Source organism: Halichoerus grypus, chromosome 11 (assembly GCF_964656455.1).
Source record: "Halichoerus grypus chromosome 11, mHalGry1.hap1.1, whole genome shotgun sequence".
Classification (NCBI taxonomy): domain Eukaryota; kingdom Metazoa; phylum Chordata; class Mammalia; order Carnivora; family Phocidae; genus Halichoerus; species Halichoerus grypus.
The window spans coordinates 98,116,736-98,134,388 of NC_135722.1; the positions used below are offsets into that span (position 1 = coordinate 98,116,736).

A 17,653-nucleotide genomic window follows, 5' to 3' on the forward strand; every position below is an offset into this window, starting at 1 on the left:
TCTACTATACACCACATATCTTTCTACCAGTTTTTTATATATTAATGCATGAACCACATAAATAATCTGAGAATAATAATATTACCTTTCCTCTTTTATGAGAATATTTTGTCAAATATCCAGTAAATGGGAAAGCCCGGGTTTTACTCCAATGTATCTTAACTAGAATTTATCTGAAAAGAACACAGACCAATACACAGAGACAGCCCTAATGAATGTCTGTAGCAGTTTCTGTTAACTGAGAAGAATAATAGAAACATGTTAAGAAGGTAACAAGAAAGAATGAATCAAATAACGTTAACATTTTATGCACATAGACATATATAAAAATAGGAACTATGTACACACGAGAAGTGATAGAGAAGAAAATTTTCCTGTCCATGAAATCAAGATTATTTTCAATTGTGTAAATCTTATAAATCTATTTTTGGATTATATTCTTTGTGTTTTGCAAACACACTAGGGAGATGAACACCTTGAGATAAAATACGTTAGAGCAGTTTTTCTGAGTCTTCTATTTCTTTGAAAATTTGTATCGTGTGCTGAGTGATATTTTAGAAACTTAACACACTTGACATACATTAATAATGCGATTCTTGTAGACTTTTTTTTGAAAATGCAAAGAAGTAATAAAGAAGAGTATGTCGGTGACATGAGTGTGGAATATAATGGACTGGCCCGAGGCCTGATGGACTAAAATCCCAACCTGCAAAAGCCGGCATCTCCACGTAAACAAAAGTGACAGACTTCATTTTGCAAAGCAAAGAGAAACTAAGAAGAGAATGTGATGGTTTATTCACATCTCTCAGTGAAGCCCTCTAAGACCCTCATTAATGACAGGGGGGGAAATAGTAACTTCATAGTAAGTGGAGGAAGCTGACAAGAGCACCTAAGTGATCGAGGTCAACATCCACTGTAATGGGACAAATCGGTACCAGGTGACTCAAGCACACAGAGGGACACGTTATCACTGCTGTGATACTGGTAAAAAGAAATGAGGAAATAATAATCTGAACCTATTGTGAAGAAAATGTCAGTTTTATGTAAATTTCAATCCACAACACCTCCCATGGTTTGTAACTCTGATCATGCATTTAAATACTCGCAAGACTTCCTTACCAATATGGAGAGCAGGTCTCTTTTAATGAAATGTATATATACTGGTGCATCTTTTCTCTTAGCCCCTCTGTGTTCAGGCACATCATGTGGGCCTCCTCCCTCTGCCTGCCCTCATCAAAAATGAACTCACTGACTCGTGATTACTGTCCCTCTCCTATAAACATGGGCAAATCAAGTATGATGTGTGTGTGAGCTGGCACCCGCTCCCGGGAGGCCACAGAGAGAAATGAACGCCCGCCACCATGTTGCTAGTCCATTCCCTCCCAAATCGAAGAGGTACCCACAGCAGGTAGGAGCACATATTTGCAACTCTGCCAGCCACAGAGTGACTCTCTGGGTGGCTGGGATGTTTTAAAAGACAAGGAGAAAATAATGTGTTTCTGAGCATCCGCAGCCTGGCATTTGTGACTTTGGCTCATAAAACCAAAGAATTAAATGCAAAACTGCAGATGGGGAGCTGGGCCAGTGCCCTTCACAGATGCCGAGCCTATGCAGCTAAAAGTGGTGTTTTGAAAACCATCAAGACCTCAATTAACCAGAATCTGAAGGCATATGGTATAGTCCCTTCTGGTGAACTGATTTGTCAGGTTTAAGCCTTTTTTAAAAAAGGAAAAGAAGTCTTCCTAACAGCCTTTCTAGAATATGCTTGCCTCCTCTCCTGTTCTAGGGATTAAACAGCAGTGAATGCAATTTAATCTTTTCTACTGAGAATTTTCAGGATCCTCTACTGTGGATTTAAAAGGCATGGAAAATTAGACTGAATAGTGACATCAGGACATGCCCCGAGAAGATTTTTAAGCCCTACTATCAGCTTTTTTTTCTCGTGCTTTGCCTTTTTTTCTTTTCAAAGTGAAGTGCCAATAAAGTAATCTAGTTATGAATTCTGGGTTTGGAAGATCCTAGCTGAGACATTGCTGTAACTGCAAGCCCTTCCCATTTTTCTTGGGAATCCCCCGGTAGGTGCACAGCAAAAAATATAGCGAATGAATGACTGGATTCCTCTGGAGAGGAAGAATGTTTAATGTCACAGTATTCCTGAGTGGCATTTATCTGGTATTTTTCACTTTCTACAATTTTGTTAAACAGCCCTGGAATGGGCTGCCAGTCCCCTTGGGTGAACCAGGAGCATGCTCATCTCTCTGTTGGCTCCTGACCCTAAAGACTCAGCATTCTCCTGCCGGTGAGAGAAAGAGGGTAGGGTTTGGGCTGGGGACTCTGGCACTCGGTGTGTCCCCTCGAAGACCAAGTAACACTCAAGACCACCACCACACAAGTGAACAAGGAAAAGAGCCATGGAGGCATGTACAGAAGGAAAAAGGGGGAGAAGACTTGGCTTCACCCTTGGCACTGGGTGGATAGGGATCTCATGGCTACAACAGGTCACTGATGTGGTGTGGGAGGCCAGGAAGAAGGGCACTGGCTAATCACACCCTTAGGGCTAGCAAGCAAATGGGGATCTTGGAAGGGGCCTTGGGAAACATATCGTCTGACCCCCGTCTGGGGCTTGAACTCACAAGCTGGCCCAGGGCAGAGGAGAGGCAGGGCATTTGCTGCTCACATTCTCAGGCATCCCTTGGTCTCTTTGAGCTTCATGGAACAAAATCCTTGCACTCTTTGTGAAGTTGTTAAGGCCTGGGCCTTCTCGCTGCTGTCTGTGTAGAGCTGGACCTCTTCTGGGTCCCACAGTGGAGATTGAGACTTGAGGCTGGGGAAGGTTTGCGGGGTTTTCCTGGCCATGGTTTGAAATGGGTGCTCTCTCTCCAGACTCCTGGGACTTCAAGCAGTCCACACGCAACATCTCCCCCACCATCAACCAGGCCAACATCGTGGACTTGCACCCAGCATCTGTGTACAGTATCCGCATGTACTCCTTCAACAAGATTGGCCGCAGCGAGCCGAGCAAAGAGCTCACCATCAGCACCGAGGAGGCTGGTGAGTACCTGGCCTTGTGGTTCTTTCCCATGGCCCTGGGGATCAGGCCCATCTGAGGCCCACACCCACCCTGTCCACTGATGGTGGGCTTGCAATACAAGAGGGAAGGAGAGATCCCAAGTATTTATTTGTGTTTGCCTCTGGATCATTGGAGGCTCTTCTGTTTGACCTTTTCCAGGTGGAGTTGTAGATGCTGGGCTTTGGGGAGCTGTTCATGGTTCTTTCTCACTCCCCTGGCTCCAGCCTGTCTAGAAAGGACAGATCTGCTAGATCTGCAAAGGGCAGAGTACTAGTGCCCTGTATTAATTTCCGTGACCTTTGTCTTGGATTTTGTCTGAAAGTTTAAACAAGCTTTCTCTCCTTATAGTTTCTCCTGTTATTGTAAAATATAAAATAATACCAAAAGTACATATAATATATGTGTGCAACTTTACAAATAAAAATAAAGTAAAAACTAGTATAACCCACACTCACTATCAATTGCCAGCATGCCAGGGGTCCTCCCCATTCCCCTTCCCGACCAGAGCTTCCCGTTCCTCCCCATAAAGTAACCAGTAGCCCTTCTTGCTTTTCTTTCCTACACTGTCACTACAATGTATATACACATAAAGCATATAGTTTAGTTTTGCTTATTTCCCAGTGGCATGTATTCATGAAATTATTCTTGACATATTTTTCTGTGTCTTCCTTGTTTTGATCGATACTGTTTTTGTGAGTTTCATCATTTGTGCATTTTCAGTGCTGGGTGGTATTCCTTGCCGTATAACCTCAGCCTCTTGGTCTATTTTCATAGAGATGGACATTTGGGTCGTTGACAGTTTGGAGCTGTGAACATTTTTGTACCGGTACCCTTACAGAGGTTTGCGAGTTCTCTATGGAATCTAAGTAGTTGCAGAATTACAAAGTCATCAGATGAGCATACTTCTACCTTTAACCAAGAATGCCAAAATGTCTTCCAAAGTACGGAGCCAGTTTGCTTTCCCATGGCGGGTATATATAAGAATTCCTGCCCCGACACACCCTTGCCTACACTTGAGACTATCAAACTTTTTAAAAATTGTTGCCGGTCTGCCGGATATATAGTAATATTTCATTGTCATTGTTTGCTGTTTTAAGCAAATCGTGGAGAAAGGAGAGGAACTGTAAGCCCTGCGGTTGTGTCAGGGGGCTCAGTTGAAGGTTCTCTGCTTTTGTGTATGAGCTTTTCCTCTGTTCCCTAGCAATTCTCCAGCTCAGGAGGATGAGAGTGAGGACCTAGGACTCTTTTCTTCCAAGACTTGACTTGTAATGTTGTTTCTCCATCCACCAGCTCCCGATGGGCCCCCCATGGATGTCACCTTGCAGCCAGTAACCTCACAGAGTATCCAAGTGACCTGGAAGGTAAGCGAGAGCAAGAGCATTTCCCTGCTAACTGCCTCCATCCCTCCTCCCTCCTCAACTCAGGAGTGAAGCCCCAGCAAGCTTGCTAGTCTCTAGTCTCTGAGAATTCTCATGCCTGTTTTTTGCTAAACAGGTGAGGTCAGAGGAGAGGAAAGACAGGAGGAAGAAGGGTTGGGTCCCCCCACCACTCTCTTTACCTCGGCTCTCAGAACTCGGCGATGCCAAGGAGGGGAAGACGATTTTTCCACCACACTGGCCTCTCTTCCCAACCCCACATGTTGTAATAGGTCAGGAGTTGGATTTGATTTTGTACAAAGTTCAAGGGGGCCCTGTGGACAATGGGAGATGACAGGACAGGGTCTCCCCCTCGTCTTGGCCCTGTGACTGGAGCCAGGAGGTATGGTGATATGACCCTCCATTTTTTCTGTGAGGCCGCACACAGGAGTCTTGGTGTTTTCAGGCCTCAGTTTCCTCCTCTATAAAACCAGAGTGAAAATAACTGCCCTCCCTTCCTCTGGGGGTGGATGAACTGCGGAAAAAACAGACCAGTCTGTTCTGCAACCATTTCGAAGGGGTAGAGACCTGTGAACTCTACAGGGTATCAGAAGACCCTGTCACTTAAGAAAACCCTTAGAAGAGTTCCCACAGCTGGGCAGAGAAACAGATCAGAATAACGTTGAGCAGGATCAGTAAATCCTGTCCTGGAAAACTCTAGCCTCACTGCCACATCCCCGCCCTGGGCACACGAGGGCCGCCGGTACTGACGGCTGCCTGTTGCACTCAGCTTCCAGGCTTCCAGTATTTTCCTACACTCACTTGTCTGACCCTCTGTTCCTGGACGGGGGCCAGAAGAGGTGTTTGTATCCCCATCCATCAGAGGAGGGCGTGGCAGAGAGATGCAAGGTGACTTGCCCACAGCCATTCAAGTAGTGAGAGAGGCGGAACTTAAATGTATGCGGTCCAGGGGTGCCTGGGTGGCTCCGGCGTTCAGCGTCTGCCTTCGGCTCAGGTCATGATCCCAGGGGCCTGGGATCAAGCCCCGCATCGGGCTCCCTGCTCCGCGGGGAGCCTGCTTCTCCCTCTGCCAGCTCTGCCTGCAGCTGCCCCTGCTACGTGGTCCAGAGCCCCAGCCCACTGCATGGAGCTCAGGAACAGAGAGCTTTCTTAGGGCCCGTACATGTTCTTCTCGGACCATTCCCATCTCAACAGTGAGGCTTGGGGGGATGCCTCGTCCGCAGCTGGGATCAGACCTCCAAGGTCATTTTCTGGCTCTAACTTCTGATGGGAAAAGCTCAGGCACTTCAGTCCTCCTCTGTGCCTTTCAACAGAAGGGCTTAGTGATATTATCCTTAAGAAGACTACACTCGTGTGTGTGTGTGTGTGTGTGCGCGCGCGTGCACACACACACACACACACAGCAGAGCCTGGTTCCTTCCTTCCCTAGAGAAATGACCAGGATGGAAATGGGGCACAGGCTGGGCCATTGGTCGTTCCTGGGAAACAGCCCACCTAGCAGATGCCCAGAGCCATGGTTCCCCTTCAGATTCGGATCTGGTCTCCAGGGCTTCCCTCAGAAACAGGGGGTGAAGCCTAGAGTCTATAACCCCAAGTCTGTCTGCATCCTGGTTCTGGACCCATGTCCTAGGAATACTCTAGGAGCCAGGAGGTGGGGGCAGGGAATGAATACATATGTAAAACACTGAGCCATTTGGCTACAAAGCTCAGACCAGGAGGTCGATAAAAATTTAGAATCAGATTTATTTCTCCGAAGTCTCGTAATGAAAAATAAAATTGATTAGAAAGTTAGAACTTCAGAATGAACCAGCCCATCAATAAATTTTGGCCTGACTTCTCAGGGGATTTTTTTTAACACCAAGAAACAGATTAATGAAAAATAAAGATTCACTTGAAAGATAAGTCACTTCATTTTAAGACACTTTCTGTGAGATGGATCGCCACTGCTTTATGACATAAATTTGCAATCAGCCCTATTGATTTCTTAATGCTTCAGAGAAATATTGTTAAGATTGATTTAAATCCTGAGTGTGCCTGTTGGGGTTGAGGGGAGCAGTGGAGGGGAGGAGAGAGAGAGACAGGAAGAAAGAAAGAGAGAAGAGGGAGGGAGGGAAGGAAGATTTGTCAAGATTTGTATTAATATGTGAATATATATATATATGGATATAGCAGGGTGTGCCTGGATGCCCATCCAAGACCTCTGTCAGTATATGTTGATGTATGTTATGTGGTGCTCTGCACAGGTGTATATCATCATCATGGTAGAGATGGCTCTGGTCACGTGGACATGTGTGTTGTATATATCAGTACGTGGCAATATGGATGTGTGTGTGTAACACGAGAGTATCCATCATTGTGAAGACGGGGTATCACTCTTGAAGATATGTTTGTGTCTATAATAGATGTCTGTGTATGTGTGTGTGTGTGTGCGTGTGAGTGTGTGTGTGTAGGTATACATGGGCAGATACGAGAATTCAGGAATTTGCTCACTTACAAACTAGCAAACAGGACTGCCCAAGTGCAGAGAAACATTATTCAGGCATTAACAAAAAGTCAAGTCAATTAAATACACACGCACGCACACCTATTTAGTGAGTTCAAAACAATTATGTTAAATTAAAAACTTCATTTTATTGAGTTAACAGTGAGTGTAAATGCAGTTCATTTACAACATTCATTGAATTAAAAAAAAAACAGTGGGGCTGTTTTACTAACTTAATTGTTTTTTATCTCACTATTTTTTAGTATAATAAAAGGTGGGCTTTTCAATTAACTTCATTGTCTTTAAAACCCTGATTCAAGTTGTTTTTATATGCACCGGGGTGGGTGCTCTCTCTCAATTTATAGATGGGCAAGTCTGCTTGCTCAAGGAGTCAGTTTCTATCTGTGAGTCTAAATCTATCTGACTGTACGTAGGTAAGCAGATCAGGATGTTTGCTTTGATGGGTCCGGATGTGTGTGTTCGTGGTTCCGGATGTGAGATGTATCAGGATTGTGTGGGTGTGTGTGTGTGTGTGTGTGTGTCTGGTTGTGTATCAAGGTTGAAGCTTTGGATAAGAGTATGTTTTCTAGCCCCCAGACTCATGCCATTGAGTTCTGGCTGTTCTTCCAGCTGACTAGGGTCAGTCCTTCATTCCCACCAGCCTAGCCAGAGCTCCAAAATGCCCCCTTCTTACCACGTGTCCTGTCCACCTCTGTCCCTCCATCTGGGGGCTGGCTTCAGGCCTCGGCCCCCACACACCCCAGCCCCTAGCCATGATGTCCGGGGCATTCTAGCTACATGCTCCAAAGGGCTGGGCACACACCAAAGTCAAGGACTCTTTTTTTTTTTTAAATTGTAGTAAAATGTATGTACCATTTTATTGACATAAAATTTACCGTTTTATCCACGCCTAAGTGCACAGTTCAGTGACATAAAGTACATTCACCGTTAGTTGTACAATCATCACCGCCATCCACCTCCAGAACTTTCTCAGGATCCCAAAGAGAAATTCTGTGCCCTGATAAGTACCCCCCTCCCTGCCCCAGCCCCTGGAAACTTCTAGTCTCCTTTCTGACTCTGTGAATGTGACTGTTCTAGGGACCCCATAGAAACTGGATAATACATCATTTGTCCTTTTGTGTCTGGCTTATTTCACTTAGCATGATGTTTTCAAGGGTCAGCCGCGTGGTAGCCTGTGTCCGAATTCCATTCTGGCTGAATAATAGGCTAAGTGTCAGGCTAAATAATATTCCATTGCATTTATAGACCACATTTTTTTTATCCATTCATTCATCAATGGACACTTGGGTTGCTTCCACCTTTTGGCTCTTATGAATAATAACGCTGCCGTGAACTTGGGTGTGCAAGTCCCTGTCTGAGTCTCCACTTTCACTTCTTTGGGGTATGTACCGAGGAGTGGAACTGCTGGATCATATGGTAATTCTGTGTTTAACTTTGTTGTCCATGGCAGCTGCACCAGTTTGCATTCCCACCAGCAGTGCGAGAGTCCAGTTTGCCCACATGGTCACCAACACTTGTCGTTTTCCATTTTTTGACAGTAGCTGTCCTAGAGGGTTATGATGTGCTATCTTGGGGCTCTCTTTTTATTCAAGCTGATTGCTCATCTCCCTCTCCAGCTGGTTACTTTTTGTGTACTGTTCCATTTCTCCCAGGCTCCTGAGCCCATGTCAAATGATACCCCTAGTCATTCATTCATTCATTCACTCAGTGACTGTGGATTGAAGGCTTGCTACATATCAGCCATCATTCTAGACAGTGAGAATACAGCAAAGAGCAAACAAAACAGACAACATTTTTCATCCTCATGGTGTTTACATTCTAATGGGAACAGATGGACACATAAGTAAAATAAATAGTGTCCGGTGGTGCTAAGCGCAATGGCGAAAAAGAAAGCATGGGGAAGAAAAGGTGGGTCCAAGAGGTGATGGGGACCAGGAAGAAATGTAAGGAATACGGAACAGAGGGCAGGGAGCAATCTTACATAAAGAGAGTGAGGAAGGCCTCATTGAGACAGGGGCGTTTCAGCAAGGACACCACAGAGGTGAAGAGGGAAGCTGTGTGGCTACCCAAGGAAAGAGCGTTCCCCCTGAAATGGAGATGGGCCCAGTGTGAACCACGAGAGGCCAGTATGTTGGAGCAGGGGAAGCATGGGGAAGAGGAGATGCACCCAAGAGCTAACAGGGGTCAGATCGTATAGGGTTACGTTGTGTTTATAAGAGCTTTGGTTTTCACCCCAAGAGAGATGGGAGCCTTTGGAGTGTTGGGAACAGAAGAGGGACATGATCTGACTTTGGCTTTCAGAGCATCATCTCAGAGCCCCACTGTGTCTTTGTCTCCCCTCCCCCACCCCACTCGCAGGCGCCCAAGAAGGAGCTGCAGAATGGCGTCATACGGGGCTACCAGATTGGCTACAGGGAGAACAGCCCTGGCAGCAACGGACAATATAGCATCGTGGAGATGAAAGCCACCGGGGACAGTGAGGTCTACACCCTGGACAACCTCAAGAAGTTCGCCCAATATGGGGTGGTGGTCCAGGCCTTCAATCGGGCTGGCACAGGGCCCTCATCCAGCGAGATCAATGCCACCACCCTGGAGGATGGTGAGGGCACCAGCACAGGGTGGGGGGTGCGAGCCAGGGCTGCCAGCGAGGACTCGGGGCCCTCCACTGCTCCTGGGCCCCGTCACAGTCCGGGGAGGCACACGGGCTCCCTGGATCACTCCATCTCCTCTTGCCCACTGGCTCCTCAAGAGATGCTGGTCCCTCGAGCACCCCCAGGCCTCTCAATCCACTGGCCAACACTCTATCCATTGCTGGCTGATGCTCTGCCCATCTGAGCCCCGCCTGTCACCCACCTGACTCTCCAGCCGTGTTGCTCCCTCATTCTGGCCCTCGCTCATCTCTCTCCCCAGGCCCTTTTCCTCTACACCCTGGTCCTGTTTCTCCTCCCTCACAACCTGCAGGTCGGAAAAGGGGCAGAACCCAAGTTACCTTTGTACTTCTGGGCTGGAACCTGTCCACTACCTATTTGAGGGGCCGGAGATGAGACAGGGGCTAAGAAATTCCAAGATCCATGTGGTGGATGCTTTAGAGCCCACTGCTTAAAACGTGATTCTTTGAGGACTAGAGAGGACCCACACTCTGATGAGTAAATGACAGGGCCCAGTTTTCAGGAGGACAGGGCTAGGAGGAAGCAGGGGTGTGCCTGCTCTCCAAGCACAGAGAAGGGCCAGCTCTACCTGAGCCTGTGCCGGGCTGAAAGAGGAGACGTGGCCCTTGAGGCCTGCAGCCCCCAAAGAGCAGACAAAAGAAGCAGAGCGTCCTCCTAAGCTTCTTTCCTGACGCCCTAACCCAAAACCAGAGTCTGAGATTAAAACCGTTGCTGCGTCTGACCCTGCCCCAGCAGAGGGAGGGGACTCACCGTCCCGAGGGCATAATGCCAACAGAATACCCAGCATTCCACCGTTAGAAAGTCATTCCTTGGGGCACCTGGGTGGCTCAGTAGGTTAAGTGTCCAACTTTTTTTTTTTTTTAAGATTTTACTTATTTATTTGTCAGGGAGAGAGAGAGCGAGCGAGCACGAGCAGGGGGAGCGGCAGGCAGAGGGAGAAGCAGGCTCCCCGCTGAGCAAGGAGCCTGATGCGGGACTTGATCCCTGGTCCCCGGGATCATGACCTGAGCCAAAGGCAGATGCTTAACTGACTGAGCCACCCAGGTGTAAGCAACCAACTCTTGATCTCAGCTCAGGTCTTGATCTCAGGGTTGTGAGTTAAAGTCCTGAGTTGGGAGAGGTAGGGGGTGGGGGGAGTCATTCTGGAATTTAGGTTAAGCAATGCCTTCTCCGTAGTTCATCTTCTCTGAAAACGTAGACACCCTTGGGAGGAAGGATACATCAGATCAGAAACACCTGGAAGTAGATTAGCTCATACCAGTGGGCCTTAACTTTGGCTGCAAATTGGAATTATCTGGGGCGCTTTAAAAAAATACCGATGCCCTGGCTTCATCTCCCAAGATTCTCATTCAGTGGCTCCAGGGCCCAAGCTGGGCTTTGGGATGAAGCACTGAGTCCCTGGGGAATGGGAGAACACAGAAAGAGGGAAAGGCACATAGCAAGCAGAGGGGCACAGAGAACCCCCGGGGGAGGGATGTGAGGGGCCAGAAGACAACCAGTGCCCCTCCCCCTCCGTCATTCCACACCGACTCCAGCCCTCCGCGATGCTGGCCACAGGCCTGGCTGGGGGGAGGGGATCCACCTGTTACCTCTTCACACCAGTAGTACTCATCCCAAGTGGTGCTCTAACCCAGTGGTTCTCAAACCTGAGTGTGTATCAGAACCTTCTGGAGGGCTGTAAACAGATTGCTGGGCCCTCCCCCCACCTCCCCTCAGCTCCTGCTTTAGCCCGTTGAATTAATTTTACATTTCAGAGAAATTCCCGGGTACTGGCACAGGGGGCCCCTGCCTGTGAGACCCACAGCGCCAACAGCTAGGGCATTAACCCATACAAGAAGCCCAGTTTCGAGGGAGCTAAGTAGCCTGTCCAGGATCACCTGTCACCTAAAGAACAGAGCCTGGGCTCAAAATCCAGGTCAGACCCTGAATCCCATACTCCTTCTCCTTTGCCCCATTGTCTCTCGCTTGGGAGCAAGGCTGGATGTAGGACCAAGTGACGCGGACCCAGGATGCCCGGGGAAGGCGTGTCCAAGGGGACAGCTGCCCCGGGCCCACACCGCCATGGCCGGCCACATACTTTCTGCCGTCCACCAGGGCCGGCCCAGGAAAGAGCCAGGCCAGGCCTCCAGCAGGGCACCACCTCCCCGGCTCCGGGGGTGGGGGACCTAGAATTTCCAACAGGGAGAGATCAGCACGGGCTGTAGAGTCATTTTCAAAACAAAAGAGGAGAGAGGGAAGAAGTTTCCAGCAGCATTTGCTCAGCAGTTTTTCATACTTAATTAAGGCCCTCGTTAGCCTGTCAGATCCTGATCGTTTCCTGGCAATATTAGCACTCCTCCTGGGGTATTCAAGGGCCCCTGCTTTAGCAATAGTGTCTTTTCCATAATTATATTACCTTCATTTTGTTCGAACGGGCGATCTGTATTAGTTTATTACACTGGGTCCCTAATTACATGGTGCTTATATTTTTACACCTAAGTAATATGAAACAATAATCATTCTCAAAGAGGATTGTTAGGATGATGTATTATCGTTTAAATGCTCATAAAAATTAGAGTTGCCTCTTGTGGGGCAATGGGATCTAATTACCTTCCATCCAGCCTGTGCCTCCCTTCTCCCTCTCAGAGCAAAGCAGACATGGCCTTTCCCTCTGGCCCCAGCTCCTAGGAAGCCAGCAGGAAGTGCCACCAAAGCTCTCCCCAACCAAGGTGGCTCCTGGAGCCTGGCGTCCCTGCCGGCTGCCATCTCAGAAAGAGTGACCTGCCCCAGGGCCAACCCTGGGGTGTAGGACTTAGGCTAGCTCCACGGTACCTCTCCAGTGGGGAGGGTTGGAGGCAGGATGGGCCATCTAAGTTGGTCTCAGAAGTGTTTTCTCACCATCTGAGGCATTTTGATGTGTTCACGTGCTGGGACAAAGGTGTAATGGTCCCAGAAACCCTAAAGGTGTATATGAAACCCCTTCTCCCCTTTACCCAGGTGAAGGGACCACTTCCTTCTTTTCCTTCCCTTCAGCTTGGCATAAGGACACAAGGGGCCCGAGAGCCAGGCTGGGCTCAGACCACCTGGTCGGATGCCACATAGGGGCCAGCAGCCATCAGATAAGACCCAGGGCTGGCCTGGCGATCTTCCAGGCTCTGTAACCTTCAGCGTAGGTGGACTCCCTGGGCTGTGGTGCCCACTGGTGGATCCCCATGGGGTCATGCCTGGAGTTCATCATCTTGTGCCCTCAGCATCCACGGATGTCGGCCTGTACCCCCTGACCGGGCCCTTCCCTTCTCGCCCCGCCCCCTGCAGTGCCCAGCCAGCCCCCCGAGAATGTCCGGGCCCTGTCCATCACCTCCGATGTGGCTGTCATCTCCTGGTCGGAGCCCCCACGCAGCACGCTCAATGGAGTCCTCAAAGGCTATCGGGTCATCTTCTGGTCACTCTATGTGGATGGGGGTGAGTCTGCCGGGAGTGACGGCCGAGTCTCGGGGTGAGAGGCGCGGGCTACATGGGGGTCTGTGTCCACGCTGAGCTGAGCATCTTCCCCTGGGACGTCAAGTGGAGGTCCAACCCCCTCTTCTGCACATGCTATCCCGGCCAGAGCCGGGGCCAGTGTGGGTGGCAGAATACATGGTCACCTCTGTGCTGGGGGAGGGACACCAGCTGCTCCTAGACAGCAGTGTGTTTGGGAATGACTGGAGGTGTGATGGGGCGGCTGTGCTTTTCTGATGTAACCTGTGGATCTTAGGCAGGGTCCCAGCAGGGACCAGTTGGCACACTCAGACGGGGCGATTGAAGAGTTTCACGAAGGCACTTCTTTCAGAGGGGTCTGGAGCGAGCGTGGGGCACCTGGGACTAGTCATCATCACCGAGGCCAGAAGGGGCAAGAGGAGGAAGCAGGGTTACCAGAAGCTGGGGGGGAGGGGGGTGCAGCGCCCCTTGGCTGGGCAGCGAGACAAGTAGTCTGTGCAGATGAGCTGCCCAGGACCCGGAGAAGAGCAGGAAGTGGAGCTGGGGTAGGAATGGCAGAGGGACAAAACCCAAGACAGTGGTCCAGCCCCGGGGGTGCCTTCCTTGCCCTGGGATGCACTGGTCCAAACCGCCGTGTGCAGCCCCACAAACACACCAAGCCCCTGCCTGCTGGGGCACACGGGAGCCTTGTGGTGACCGGGGAAGCCTGCGCTTGTACAAGCCAGAGGCCCAGCATCCCAAAGCATGGAGATGTCCTACTGGGGGGCCACAACAGGCCACAGTGAGCTTAGCTACCGGTCTCCTGAGCTTTCTGCCACCAGCCCCCTCGTCCTCCCTTCTCCCCTGGAGGACCCGGAGCTCCAGCTCATGGTCATTTCTGCAAGGCAGTTGCCCTCCCCTTCTCCCCCCCGCATTGTGCTGTGCCCAGATGCACTGCCAACAGGACGTGCCTTTCCCTGCCACCACCGCCACTGTCTCCTCCAAAAGCACGGTGGCCTGGGGCTCAGGGGTGGGATCCCGGGAGGTGTCCCCAGCTCATACGCTGTGAGATAGCATCACCTATTTGTGCTGCGTCAGATAAGGGGTGGTCCCTCGTTTTCCAGAACTTGCTTCCTCTTTTCTAAGCCCATGGTGTTCCTAGCTCAGCCCCTTCAGGTAAGGAAGGTATTGGCCTCTCTCATCTCCAAAGGCACCTGGCCTATTGGCCATACTGACCTGCTTTTGGGTCTTTCTCTGGCTCCAGTCCTGGACAAGACTGCCCTGGTGTCTGATTTCCTAAAAAAGCAGGTCCCGCTGCTCAGGTTTCTGAGGCTTCCCTGTACTGACCTGGGGTTGCCTCTGGCTGGGCATGGTGTTCTCACTCCCTGACCCCGGCATACTGCTGCCCTCCCTTGGCCGGGCCCTCTGCCCGCAGCAGGGCCCCAGGGAGGTGCTGGGGTGGGTCTGTAGGCTTCCACAAAGCCTGTCCTCAGCCAGTGTCCAGGCCTGTCTTTCTGAAAGCCCAGTGGTCCCACTGGATGGCTGTCAGCTCAGGACCCTGTCTCTTTTCCTCCTTCTAAGACCCTGGTCTTCCCGGGGGACCCCCTCCCTAAGCTCTTTTTCAGCCTACAGTAAGTCCCTTGGTGGAGCCAGATGACGGGTCCTCACTGAGCCGGAGGAAGGCCTGGCCCTTTCTGGCGGAGGCTGTCCCCTCTACCAGCATGTCCCAGATTCTCTGCATGGGTTCTTCCTGGGGAGGGTGTCCTCAGTGGTGGGGAGAAGGGAAGGAGACTTAGCCCCTTATAGTACTGAGAGTAAGGCACTCTTGGGGTCCCTCGCATGGAGAGGGGGTTCGGTGGAGGAGGGGAAAGGTGCTCGGAGAGATGGAAGTATTCCAGTGAGAGGGTATTAAGTTGAATTTGGTGCAAGGTCACTGGGGCCAAGGCCGGGCATAGGCCGCTCACCCTGGTTGGGCCACTTGGGGGGAGATGTGGCCCGGGAGCAGGGCCCCAGATCTGCCCCTATGTACCCGGAGGTCAGGCACCCCTAGTCGCCACTACCAAGGAGTGGAGGTCTGAGCCCAGTGGCGCCCAGGCTGGCAGAGGGGACAGCGGCAGGGGGACCGGGCACAGCCCACCTGGTGACACTCAGAGGCTGCTTGTCTCTGGCAGAGTGGGGCGAGATGCAGAACATCACCACCACGCGGGAGCGGGTGGAGCTGCGAGGTATGGAGAAGTTCACCAACTACAGCGTGCAAGTGCTGGCCTACACCCAAGCCGGGGACGGCGTGCGCAGCAGCGTGCTCTACATCCAGACCAAGGAGGATGGTGAGTCCTCTCTGCCACGCGCAGCCCGGCCTCGGCACCCCTGCCAGGCTCCCCCAGGGCCTGTTGCTGAGCATTGCCCAAGGAGAAGGGTGACAGCAGTGCACTGTCCTGTCTCCTGTCCCTCTGAGTCATTGTAGGGCGGTTTTGGGCGCTCTGGGACCCCGCTTGGGGAGACCACAGCTGACCATAGGCGGGGGCGAGATGCTCTGGGACTCCTGAATAAACACATAAGCATACGGAGCCCACTCCCTCGGCTCCCCCTGCGGCACTAGGTCAGAGGCCAGATAAAGCCTCCCTTCCCACCTCCACCCCAAGAGCATCCTTTCTGTGGCATCCGTTCCCCTGCAAGTTTCTGCCTGGTTTCCTCTGGATACAGATGGTTGGGATTGGCAGGGACGGGGAGAGGAGCATCACGCCTCACAGCTCGGGTTAGGGACTTGGCAGCCATCCTGCAGAGGCCCCAGAATGGGCCAGGCCCTGGACTCTGGTGTCCTGGGGAGGCTCTCGGGGAGAGAATGGGCTGTGCCTCCATTCGGAGCTCTGATCTTAAAGCCCTTCCCCCTGGGGCAGAACTGGAGGAAAAGCAGAGATAAGGAGCCAAACCTCCAGGGTGGGGTGACAGAGGAAGGAGGTGGGGGAGGTTGGGAGCTGAGTCAACCCAGCAGAGAAGAGGTTGGGAGACACAGCGCTGCACGCCGCCAGGGGGCCTCGTTCATATGAAGCACCCTGCGTCCAGGAGGTGGTGTGTGTGACCATGCGCAGTTCTGGGCTCCTGCTTCCAGCCTCCACTTTCTTCCTCACCCCATCACAACACCATCACTTAGCTGATGCTTACACCTTCTGAGGCAGGTGCTCTATTTTTAAGAGTCGGTTCATGTGAAGAAGAGTGGCTGGCAGCCTAGGCACCAAAACAGCAGCTAACATCATGCCTTCCTCTCCTCGCTGCCTCGGTTTTCTCCAAGTTCCCAGGGTCTGGGTCCCTCCTGTGCGACTGGGCAGAAGCTGCTGGAGGGTTAGAGTTGCTGAGAGGAGGGTCTCAGGCTGGGAGTTTCCCAGAGCAGCCCAGTGCCCAGGGAACAGACCGGTTTAATCCAGCTCCCCACTCTCCCTAAGCCCTGCCCTTCCACTGATCGGCCCCCTTCCCCGCCTTAAGCTCCGAGCAATTAAATATTTACCAACCTGCCTGCCCTACTTTTCCTGCCATTAATCCCCCCATCAAGGTTTCCTAGGACAGCTCCGGGCAGAGCCACCTGCTCATGTGTGTGCAGACCAAGCGGCGACCATGCTCAGAGCCTGGCCCCTTCCAGAGCTTCCGAACCACACACAAGGCACCTTCCCAGCCTCTAGATGGGAACCACTGCTCCCCCACCCCGCCCCGACGCCTAGCATCCTGTGCTGATGCAGGATCTGAGCGATAAGCTCCCTGACGTGTTTGACAAAAGTGGGGCCCCACGAGGGAATCCGAGGGAATCCGAAGGTCCAAGAGCATCATCCCTCCCCGCAAGGAGCTTTCCACCTCTCGCTTTAGAGATGCCTCCAGAGCTACGCACAGGGACGCGCGCAGCCAGAGAATGGGGCCCCACAGGTGGCTCTGCGGAGGGAAGGGGTGCTGGTAGGCACAGTAGAAGAGCGTGGCCCAGCCCTGCCCATTATTGGCCAGTCGCTTAACCTCCTGAGCCTGTTTCCTCGTGATAAAATGGGGACAGAGAGGCTCATCAAGTTGTTGTAAGAAGCAAGTTAACTGTAAAATCCTTCCTAAAATGTGCAGTGCTAGCAAATGGCAGGGTCCTACTAGCTACCAAGGTGCTGGCCACGAAATGACCACTTTGGGTGGACCCAGGCACCCCTGAGGGACTCAGTGCCCCCCAAAAGGGAGGCCCGGGCCAGAAGGAAGCCACTGTCAGACGAGGTCGCTTCCAGAACTGCAGCCACACTAGACATAGTATGTGTAGTCATAAGCATGACCGAGCCTTTCCAAGAGCCCAGTGAGGTACCTATCATGTCTATTTTAGAGGTGAGAGAAGTGAGGCCTAGTGAGCTAAAGCAACTTGCTAAAGGTCACGCAGCTCATTGTAGGAGGCAAATCAAGGCCTTCTTGCCTCCAAATCTTCTCTACTTTCCATTGCATCCCTATAGCAGACAGGAAGCTTTTGGTTGTGAGTAATACAACTAAAAAAAGATTTAACTAGTAAGTGTATTTATTATCACACATACCAAGGAGTCTTGAGGAGGGCAGCTCCAAGGTTGCTTAACCCAGTGGGCCCCATCCTTCT

The 17,653-nt window shown here is 51.2% G+C and overlaps 1 protein-coding gene across 2 annotated transcripts in view; it reads left to right on the forward strand.

Annotated features, from left to right (window-relative positions):
* The window catches only part of DSCAML1 (DS cell adhesion molecule like 1), a 339,830-nt gene that overhangs the window by 296,250 nt on the left and 25,927 nt on the right, over positions 1–17,653 (forward strand). For both annotated transcript variants that reach the window (XM_036104458.2, XM_078058936.1), the window contains exons 15-19: positions 2,884–3,051; positions 4,361–4,431; positions 9,308–9,548; positions 12,913–13,059; positions 15,225–15,380. In XM_036104458.2, the coding sequence (XP_035960351.2) occupies positions 2,884–3,051; positions 4,361–4,431; positions 9,308–9,548; positions 12,913–13,059; positions 15,225–15,380 (783 nt within the window). The remainder of the gene's footprint in view (positions 1–2,883; positions 3,052–4,360; positions 4,432–9,307; positions 9,549–12,912; positions 13,060–15,224; positions 15,381–17,653) is intronic.